This window comes from Oratosquilla oratoria, chromosome 26 (assembly GCF_046742065.1).
Source record: "Oratosquilla oratoria isolate Oo_2021 chromosome 26, ASM4674206v1, whole genome shotgun sequence".
NCBI lineage: Eukaryota > Metazoa > Arthropoda > Malacostraca > Stomatopoda > Squillidae > Oratosquilla > Oratosquilla oratoria.
Genome location: NC_134802.1, coordinates 46,779,972 through 46,791,561, shown reverse-complemented (window position 1 = coordinate 46,791,561; position 11,590 = coordinate 46,779,972). Strand labels below are relative to the sequence as shown.

General features: G+C 39.3%; 1 protein-coding gene across 1 annotated transcript; it reads right to left on the bottom strand.

Annotated features, from left to right (window-relative positions):
- Positions 1 to 5,944: 5,944 nt before the first annotated feature.
- On the bottom strand, positions 5,945 to 9,416 carry LOC143039528 (uncharacterized). Its single transcript, XM_076209689.1, has 5 exons — positions 9,260 to 9,416; positions 8,251 to 8,389; positions 7,124 to 7,206; positions 6,784 to 6,880; positions 5,945 to 6,478 (listed from the first exon to the last, which is right to left on the bottom strand). The coding sequence occupies exons 1-5, from the start codon at positions 9,333 to 9,335 to the stop codon at positions 6,337 to 6,339; spliced, it is 537 nt and encodes a 178-aa protein (XP_076065804.1). The 5' UTR covers positions 9,336 to 9,416; the 3' UTR covers positions 5,945 to 6,336.
- Positions 9,417 to 11,590: the final 2,174 nt, after the last annotated feature.

The following is an 11,590-nucleotide window of genomic DNA, read 5'->3' as shown; positions in this document are numbered from 1 at the left end:
TATGCTTGGACTTCCTCGTGGGTGGACGAAAATTATTCACCCCTCAAGGCACGCAAGACATTGAGGGGCAGATTCGCGGTCGACCTGTTAATCCAGTTTGCAACTAGAGAAACGGGTTCTTGAACAGCGTTCAAAATTTTATTCATCCACCTGCATTGCAGTGTCATGTCACCTTGTTGTATAAGTATTCTGTTGTCGATTTGCAGTAGTTGTATCGACATTTTTCGTTCAATTTATTACTGGAGTAATTCACTATCTTTCTGTGGTCCAAACCCGATGATAATTGGTAGTTCGAGTTGACCCAAACCAACCAGCAACGACTCTCGGGCACTGAAAGGTCTCTGTGGGAAAAGACTTAGGACTGTTGTCTGTGTTGTGTGCGTTTAGGAGGGACAAATAACGGGTACCTATTTCCGCTGGTTTTTGGAAGATAAAAACAGAGCTGTTCATTTTCAAAACCACTCCACCCTTTTTCATCAGGAGGTGCAGCCCTAAGTCTAACAACTTAAGCTATATTTCTAACACGTTTTTACATAGGAAGAGATGATAACCGATGAATACTCCCCTACTAGTATTTTCAGCCGATGACATATAACCAAACATCAATACAGTACAGACAACAGCCCAAAGTTTCTTCACAGAGAGGTCAGTGGGAGTGCCTGAGGACAGTTGCCAACTACTGTGGGGCTGTGGGCTTTCTACTTATTGAAAATCGAGGCAACAATTATTATTATTTTCGTGGGGATAATTTATGTCGCTTGTTTATAGTTGCCCGTTGTCAGGCCTCCTTATAAAAAAAGATAGATGATACACGTTTTGAGTTGATTGAGAAACTTTTTCGAGCCAGTCCAGGTATAGATTGTCGTCCCTTTATGGTTGCCCTGCAGATGGAGACGATTTTTTTTTTTTTTTGTGTGTGGGCGGGCGGGCGTGTGTGTGTGTGTGTGTGTGTGTGTGTTTGTGTGTGTGTGTGTGCGGCCGGGCGTGTGTGTGTGTGTGTGTGTGTGTGTGTGTGTGTGTGTGTGTGTGTGTGTGTGTGTGTGTGTGTGTGTGTGTGTGTGTGTGTGTGTGTGTGTGTGTGTGTGTGAGGGGCATATTCTAAATGGGAAGGTGGGAGGGTTGTCTCCAGTCATGTATAAATTGTAGTAGTTCTATCTCAAGTATCATTAACGTTGATGGAAGAAATCCTATGGGTGTTTATGGGGTCTGATTGTCTTCAGGTGATTTGAGCTACATTTTTATTGTAGGCAACGGGGTGGAAGCCGTCTTTTCGGTTTGTCCGTTGCTTGCGATGCTAATAAGAGAGGACACCCAGCAAAAAGATAAAAATCTAAACCAGATAGACACTCCGTTTCCTGGTTTCGGTGGCAGGGAGAGTGATAGTTTCTCTCCAGGTTGTTGGAAAATTGTTTTCCACACATGTTCGGTTATAAACATTACTATGACACGTGATCCACAAACCTCCAACAGGATATCGACAGCCACTGGCGCCTTTCAACTCATAATTACCCTAAACAACACTGCCAATATTTGCTGACCTGTATATTCCCCAAATCACCCCCAAACAGCATGAATAAGCATGACGCCACGATCGCGTCATCCAACCAATATGCCAAAAGTCTCTTACCAGATATTTCATTGACCATTCATATATATCTACCCAACTACATGATAATAACTATAAACAATACACCACGTCAAGACATGGTCACTAATACTAACTAGATATGATGTACTACAATTCACAAATATCATTGTTGAGATTTAATGGAGAGAATGTTGATGTTGGATGTTGGTACTATATTGTGTTAGCATGGTATGTTGTATATCATACCATTATTATTGTACATTGTACTTGTGTGTTGCTTATTTGGGGAATTATATGTTTCCCCCTCTTTATAAAATTGCCATATGTTTTGTTGTTTGTTGTTTTATTATCTATTGTAATTATGTGTAATCATTGTGTATAATTGTAATTATATTGGATATCGCAAATGCAATGCACGTTTTTTCGCGCCCAATTGGCAGCTTGGCGTTAGTTGGGAGCCAGCTCTCTTTGTATTCACACGCATTAGTTGTCAGTGGTATCAGTGATTACAGTGATTTTTTTTTTATTGTGAACGTTCAGAAAAGATTTAAATTGCAGCGCTGGACTATAGCCGGCTATAATAGTTGCATATTTATTGTAATTATGTGTAATGATTGTATATAATTGTAATTATATTGGATATAGCAAATGCGATGCACGTTTTTTCGCGCCCAATTGGCAGCTTGGTGTCAGTTGGGAGCCAGCTCTCTTTGTATTCACACGCATTAGTTGTCAGTGGTATCAGTGATTACAGTGTACTTCCCACTATTTGATTTTCATTTCTTGTACCCGGTACAATATCATGTATATTGTTTCTGTATATAGTGATAGGTATTGTTTTTGCTGCTTTAGGAAGACAGCAAATGATATGATTGAAAGATAGAAGTGGAGAAATCATTAAATGCAGGGACAAAATGGTAAAAAGAGAAGAAGAATTTTACCAACAGCTTTACTCGTCGAACACCGTAGTTGAGTCAGTAAATTCATGTGTAGACATTAGTTGTGTACCAGAGATTACAAAGGAAGAAGTAGAATTTGCTCTAAAAACTATGAAACGAGGAAAAGCACCTGGGGAAGATGGTATATCAATAGATCTATTGAAAGACGCGGATAAATTAGTTCATATTGAATTAGCTCAGTTGTACACCCAGTGCTTACGTTAAGAAAGCATTCCTCATGCGTGGTGCAATACTATAGTGATTTTGCTTCATAAAAAAGGAGACCAGAAGGACCTTAGTAACCATCGACCAATTACCTTGCTATCAAATGTATAAAAGTATTCTCCAAGATCCTTACAAATAGACTAAGTCAATTTTTAGATGGAAACCAACCGAGAGAACAGGCAGGCTTTAGGAGCGGATATTTGACTCTAAACCACTTGCAGGCGATAAACCAACTAATCGAGAAAACGACAGAATACAATATACCTCTGTGTTTAGCTTTTGCAGATTACGAGAAGGCCTTTGACTCGGTAGATGAAAATAGCAATACTAAACTCGCTACGCAAGCAGGGTACAAACGAACAGATCGTAAGAGTTTTAGAAAAGATTTATACCAAAAGGTACCGCTATAATTCGACTACATGAAGATACAGAAAATATCAAGATCGAGAAAGGAGTACGGTAAGGCTATACAATTTCACCCAAACTGTTTACAGCTTGCTTGGAAGATATTTTCAAAAGATTGAGTTAGGAAAAGAAAGGTTTAAAGATTAATGGCGAATAGTTGAACCACCTAAGACTTGCGGATGACATTATTCTTGTTTCAGAAAGAGCAGAAGACTTGCAAGATATGCTGAGTGGTCTAAACAAAGAAAGTCTCAAAGTAGGTTTAAAAATGAATAAAAGTAAAAACAAAGTAATGTTCAACACGAAAGTTCAAAGTAAAGAGATTGCAATTGATGGTGAGAGTCTTGAAGAAGTTGAGGAGTATAATTATTTAGGCCAGATGGTGAAAGTGACGAAAGATCATGATATTGAAATAAAAAGACGCATTACAATTGGTTGGAAAGTGTTTGGTAAGTATAATAAAATCTTGAGAGGCTCTCGATCTTTATGTTTGAAACGTAAAGTTTGCAAGCAATGCAGTTCTACCAGCAAAAATCTTCGTGTGTGAGACTTGGAAACTAACGAAGGCAATGGAAACAAAACTAAGGACAGCACAGAGGATAACGGAGAGATCAATGATGGGAATAACGCTGAAAGACCGAAAGAGAGCAAGTTGGGTGAGAGAGCAGACTAGAGTGAAAGATGTTGTGGAGGCGGTAAAAGAGAGGAAGTGGAATTGGGCAGGTAAGTTGGTGCGAACGGCTGATGAGCGATGGAGCAAGTGTGTTAATGAGTGGATACCGCGAGATAGGAAGAGTGGAAGAGGGAGACCAGACAGAAGGTGGAGAGACGAGATCGAGAGGTTTGCGGGAGTGACTTGGCAGAGGATGGTGCATTCGTGTGATTCATGGAATGCTATGAAGGAGGCCTTTGTTCAGCAGTGGACTCAGGATGGCTGACTTCATTAATTGATTGATTGATTGATTAATTGATTGATTGATTGTTTTTGTTATTTTTTCAATAAATAGTAACGAGATTGGTTCACAGAATGTTTGGTTTTATGGGGATTGAATGTGTTATTTTCGAAGTTGCTGGAATTTTGTTGTACAACCAGGAGTAGTCTAACAGAATAGTAGCAGGATCATAAGAAAGGTAACGAGTATGAAAAATAAGAAGAGCAGCAGCTTCTACTCCCCTTCTAGTTCCTTCATGCCTCTCCTGCCTTTGTTCTTGCCCCTCCCATGCACAACTTAGAGGGGCAAGTAAAGCAACAAGCGCTTCTTGTTTTCGGAACGAGAGTATGATTAGGCGCTTTTATTCCTACCTTTGCCTCTCCTGCCTTTGTTCTTGCCCCTCCCATGCACAACTTAGAGGGGCAAGTAAAGCAACAAGCGCTTCTTGTTTTCGGAACGAGAGTATGATTAGGCGCTTTTATTCCTACCTTTGCCTCTCCTGCTTTTGATATTCCGAAATGTGACCATGGACCAGGGTCGCTTTTTGGGGGGGTAGGATCGTCTCACTGTTGCCCTTTTTTCGAAATCTGCCAGGTCCTTCAGTTACATCTGGAGTGTCAGCCTTGAGGGAACGAGTCCCCTAATTGACCCAATCTTTCTAATGACTTATTCACTTCCACTTTTCGAAAGATGAATAGCTGAAAATCACAACGTCTCCACATCTAATTTCAGGCGGTGACATAGAAACAATTCCACACTCTGTAGTCAGTAAATAAACTGGTCCTCCCTAACCCACTTGTTTATGTAAGAAAGAACGGGGTATTAGATGAGAAAAACAAGAGGAAAGCTCAAAAGTAAAAGTAGCCATAGATCTTAATGTGTTGAGTAGATTAACAACATCCCACGGAGAGAAGCGCACCAGCAGCAGTCAACGACCTACACATGGTGAAAAGAGACTTTGGGAGGCACGCCGGTGTCCGCTCTGGTCGTCTTCTTAGTGGAAGGTCAATGTCAAAAAAAAAAAAAAAAAAAATGGTCGTCGGATTAGTGGAAGGTCAATGTCAAAAAAAAAATTGCCGCTGATTCATCTCACTTTGGACAAATTTACATTCAAGATGGAAATAGGCAAGAATCGGCTTAACAACAGAGCGTAACGAATGGAATAGACATGTACTTGATTCTAGTGATTAAAGAAAGTAAACTTTATAGTGTACGTTTATGAGGTTATACTCCTGGAAACACAAAATGAAATTATTACATCTCATTTCTTCTATTTATACAAGAAACCATCGTCAGAAGAATGGTGATTATCTGGAATCATATTACGCAGTTTATTTACTGATTCCATTATTGTGTTCCGATACTTTCGTTGTCCATTCAACCTGCCCCCAGGCAATTCTATTCAGCTGAATGAATTAACTATCTACATTCCGTCACGGTTAACACTGCCAAGTCTACATGAAATATGTATACACATTGTACAGAATATACAGTTAACTTCATCATAACATACATCGTCTCACGCCTGCATATTTTGCTACTTGTAAATCGTCATCGTCGTCTCCTCTCTTACCTGTTCTTGTGTCCATATCTTCCATCCCTGTTTTTTTTTTTTTTTTTTTATTATTATTTTTTTTTTTTTTTACTCTTGCCTTTTTGTTTTGGTCATTGTTACAGATAGGAAGAAGAGAAGGAGAGGGGACGAACATGAGGTAAGAATTATAAGAAATTTTTAAATGATGGAAGGAATGATTATTAAGGACCTAAGAGAAGTCTTTGACTTTCGCTAGATCAACGATAAATCAAATTACACACATTCTGTTCTCAATAGATGAAAACAAATAAGACACCCAATACATGATTTGCACATTTTATTTCATTTTTGTAACATGTATACATGTTATCGAAAGCCACACCAATGACAAAGTCATCGAACCCAAGTGATCTTATCCTCCATCCATCATACTGTTGCTCTCCGTTTACTGTCCACCTTCCCTGATCCCCCAGAACACTGGTTCCCACCTAGAAGTCTTAGAGAGACTTGGGTTTATAACAGCTTCTTAGAGGGTCTGCAGATTAAGAATGAGTTGTTGTTACTGGATGCCAGATAATATCAACGTTGAAATGACCTCCATGATTACAAGAAACAAGATTCTGCAAATGCAGGATCTATGAGAACCAAGATGGGAAGAACTGCCCTGGGAGGAGGAGGAGGAAAGAATATCTGGAGCTCTGAACACCCAAAGTACTATTTCTCTTTGGCTTCGCAAACATATGATGGTAAAACAGTCGTCTTTGTACGGTCTATGGCATAAAGGCGTTTGTGCTGCTGCGGAGTAATATATAAAGCTGTGTTAGTTCCATTGACTCGGGGTTCACCAGGAATGAAGCTGGAAGAAAAGTAGAGTTTCAGTACACCTTTAGAAAGGGTAAGTCATGGTTACGGACATCAAAAAATCTCTTCAATATATTCATCTAGATTATGCCCCATCGGATTTTCAAGGATAAGTGAGGAGCGAGACCCTCCCACTTAATCCCTTAATTAACCCCTTTGCTATGATGACTACCTTATATTTACAGTTTTTGTTCAGACTAATAAGAGACAATCATATGGCAGTGAACATGACTTCGTGTTGATGGGCTAATCATCTATTCTGATCAAACTGTTTCAATATGTTCCATCGACACTACTCACATGAGGGACCTGAGGTTGATCTTTGATCCATCCACCCACCTCCAGGCGCCGTTCACATACTCGCCACCCACCCAGAAAGCGAGGCCAGACATATCCTCTGCAAAAGAAGAGTAAAACTTGTTTTGAATCTCCTCCAACTCGCAGCCTCTCCAACCTACCGAGGTCTCGTAAGAACTTTCGCCTTATGTGTCGTAGGGGTTCTTCCCCAGCTGAAGTAGATATATATCATGCAGGCACCAAAGAGACGTGTACCTAATAAAGACAAGAACATACTAAAATGTATAAAATATTCATCTAAAAGTAATAAGTAAGTAAATAAACGGAAGATATGGAATCTTACCTAGAAAATCATCAAAAATGTGTCTGCCAAGAGCTTCTAACTTTTCGCTGTCGTCAAGCTCGACAAGGTCCACCGTCCAGACACTAGGTGAAGCCAGAGGGGATAACAATTCAAGCAACACGTCATGATTTATCTTCAGTTGCAGCAAACCGCATATGTCAACTTAAGATATTCCAGTTGATGAATAAAAGTATTGTGATGTAAATTTTGTTGCATGGTGAGGAATTTCTTGGCACATCAGGAAAAAGTGACACCAAGTAATTCCTAATTATCTTTTTTTTTTATAAAAAAAATGTAAATATACATTACGTATCAAAGATTCTATGTCAAAGAAAATAAACACATGTATTTTTACAAGTTGAATTCAAATATTTTTTCAAGAATTGTTCGTCGTCCAGCATACTCAAATGCCATATTTTAAAATTGTAGTAGCACATTTGTAAAATGAGACTTACTGACCCACTGTCGGAGAATGAGATAAGATGGACAGAAAATATGTATATTTCGAACAATATCTGTGATCCTCTTCAGCAGAATGAAGAGAACCACAGGTAGTGGTCGAAATATACAGAATTTCTGTCCATCTTATCTCATTCTCCGACAGTGGATCAATAAGTCTCATGTTTCATAATGTATATGCATTGAATGACAGTGGGTCTGGTGACAAGGTGCTACAATTAGTCCAAGTAAAATATATGAATCCAATATTTCATGTTAACTGATCAATTGAGCCGCATTTTCTAAATCAAATATATTTTAATGATCTAATCAACAATTTATATAATGGGCACTCCAGACTTCCAGGTTCTAGGTTGAAGAGCTAGAATCTTTTCCAGAAATATATATTATATATATATATATATATACATTGTTTTCATCTTGATGTTCATGAGGTCTAAAATCATACATTTCTTTGTTTTGAAAAGGATTTCAAAGGCACCATGGGCCTTATTTATGAATGGATAATACAAATGTGCAATTTTATTACCATATTTAAAAACCACGCCTGATAGAAAAAAGAAAATTAACAGTGATTTGAATTCAACACAAAAACTGCCCCCAGGCACACGAATTTTAGAAATTTCAGAAATGGACATGAAATGCGTTCAAAACAGAAAATGTCCCACCTTTGGCTTGTCGATGTGGGAAGGGAATTCTTACACAGTGACTGAGCTTCTCCGTAGATGTACGTTTTTTTATCTTTCAGGTAATCGACGGACACGCTGAAGCAATATTCTTCAATCAGGGCATAACCCTGAGGACAGCCTTTGGAGAAAGAAGCAAGAAATTGTTAAGATTCTGTTTATGGGAAGCTATCTAACACCTACATGCACAAACTATCCTTATACCTAGACATACCCTGGTAAGTCTGGGTGAATCCTGGTCAAGTCTTTATGGAAGAAGAGACGATACCCCATGGACTGGAGTCTACCCTAAAGTTCACCTTAGAGATGGTGGTTGTCCAAAATACACTATGGCATGATGGCCAGCCGAGACAAGCCGCTTTTGAATAAGGGGTAATCTAAATAAACTTGATAAAAATTCATCAGAGATGAAGTATGCATACGTGCATCAGTGAAGCAGCTCACAAGAGGTAAATGTGCGTGCGGCAAGGCAGAGATCCAGTCAAGCTCGTCAGAGTCCAAAAAAAAAAAAATGGCAGCGTTCCAAGCCACTGGTTTCTATTACTGTTTATTCGGAGGGACTGACTTTAATATTTCTCTCCGGTTAGTCTAAACCTAAGAAATTAATAGACTGCTTTGTATAAAGCTGTTGTGAGTTTCACAATAACAGCTGGCAAGGGGTTCTCGAGCCTCCCAATAGCGAGATGTACGTCAGAGAGAATCTACTCCCTACCGTTTTTCTTTAAAACATGGCAACATCCTCACCTCCATTAGATCTCCGGTTTTCAAACCACACCCAAGACTTCTTCGTCTGTTTCAACTGCATTTCCTCCGCTATTTCTTATGAGATATCAAATAGATTACCAATAACGCCCGGTGATAGCAATAACAAATCTCCAAAATAAAATTGGTACGAAAGGGATTTGATTTTTTCATGGTGAAATATACATTCAGCTGAGGAGAGAAAAGAACGCGCATCTGCTAAAATACTTAAATATCTAAAAAAACGTACCTTTGTATGCAAATCCTTGGTGACATCCTACAAAGAGGAGCAAAAGTGTGGTGGCAGCAATCAGCGATCTGCACATGGTGACAAGAGTCCTGATGTATGCCCTCTGTTTGTCCGAGCAAGAATGAAGTTACCAGCGCCTTCTCGTCCTCCTTATATATTTGGACATCCTCATGGGTGGACGAAGATTATTCACCCTCGAGGCATGCAAGACATTGAGGAGACGATTCGGGGTCGACCTATTCATGCAGTTTGCAACTAGAGAAACGGGTTCTAGAACAGCGTTCAGATTTTTTTCCATACACCTGTATTGCAGTGTCATGTCACCTTGTTGTATAAGTATTCTGTTATCGATTTGCAATATTTGTATCAATATTTTTGTTAAATTTATTGCTGGAGTAATTCACTATCTTTCTGTGCTCCAAACCCGATGATAATTGGTAGTTCGAGTTGAATTGGCTGGATACCCGCAGCCCCAAAACCAACCAGCAACGGCTCTTAGACACTGATAGGTCTATGTAGGAAAAGACTTAGGACTGTTGTCTGTGTTGTGTGCGTTTAGGAGGAACAAATGACAGGTACCTGTTTGCGTTTTTTTTTTTTTTTATATAGATAAAAACGGGTCTGCTTATTTTCAAAACCCGTCAACCCTTTTACTTACATCAGGAGGTGCAGCCCTGAGGGGCTGACGCTCTGTTTCCAGACTGGGCCCAGAATATATCTCTATCAACTTAAGCTACATTTCTTACACGTTTTTACATATGAAGAGTTAATAACTGATGACTAACCCCCTACCACTATTACAGGCATGATGGGTACATGCCTGTAATAATCAGAGAATTATCTCACTGTTCCCCATTTTCAAAATCTGCCAGGTCCTTCAACTACATCTGGAGTGTCAGCCTTGAAGGAATGAGTCCCCTAATTGACCCAGTCTTTCTAATGACTTACTTCCACTTTTCGATATCACAACGTCTCATCTAATTTCAGGCGGTGACACAGAAACAATTCCACACGAATAAAATAGTGCATTCAAACTCTGTAGTCAGAAAATAATTTGGTCCTCCCCAATACACTTCTTTATATAAAAGAAAACGGGTTAAGGGATGAGACAAACGAAAGTAACGCTCAACCGTAAAAGTAGCCATAGATTTTAAAGAACGTACCTGGCACTGTAGATTTGCAACATCCCACGGAGAGGAGAAGTGCCCAGCAGATCAACGTCCTACACATGGTGAAAAGAGACTTTGGGAGGCACGCCGGTGTCCGCTCTGGTCGTCGGCTTAGTGGAAGTTCAATGTCAAGAAAAAAAAAACTTTGCCGCTGTTTCATCCCACTTCGGACAAATTTACATTCAAGATGGAAATAGCCAAGAATTGGCTTACCAACAGAATGTACAAAATGGAATAGACATGTACTTGATTCTAGTGACTAAAGAATGTAAACTGTGTAGTGTATACATAATAAAAATATTAAATCTTATTTGTTCTATTTAGATTTAGATTTAAGAAGGAAATAGGCAAGAATTGGTTCATTAATAGGGTGGCCGGTGAATGGAATAAACTTAGTAACCATGTAGTAAGCGCTGAAACTATCAGTTGCTTTAAAAAACGATTAGACAACTTTATGGATGGGGACGACAGGTGGTGATGGATACGGAGCTGCCTAGTGTAGGCCTTGTGGTCTCTTGCAGTCTCCTTTATTCTTATGTTCTTATGTTCTCATCAGGAACCATCGTCGGAAGAATGGTGATTATCTGGAATCATATGATGCAGTTTATTTACTAATTTCATTATTGTATTCTGATACTTTCGTTGTCCATTCTACCTGCCCCCAGGCAATTCTATTCAGCTGAATGAATTAACTATCTACATTCCGTCACGGTTAACACTGCCTAGTCTACATGAAATTTGTATACACAATGTACAGAATATACAGTTAAATTCATCATAATACAGATAGAATGCTACAATCTCAGATAAGAAAAGGAACTAACTTTATCTTAAGTGAGAGGTTATCTACTAATTTTACTTCATGCAGGTCTCTTTCATTTTACACCAAATCCTGCGATCAGAGGTCGAACTGTTAACTTTAAGAGGTCTTGGAACCTTCTGCTCAAGGCGGCCAATACGTGTTTTGCTTGGCTCTGCGCATGCATGCCACTTCCGCATAACGTAACTGTTTTTGCCCATGACATCTGGGTCGCGCAACATGATCATTCTGCCGAAGTTGGGGATAGGGTGGTGATGGTTATGGAGTTTACAAAAGGAAGTATGGAATTCACAAAGGGGGAACCGTGATGGATAAAAACGAAGAAACAATCGTCCAATTATA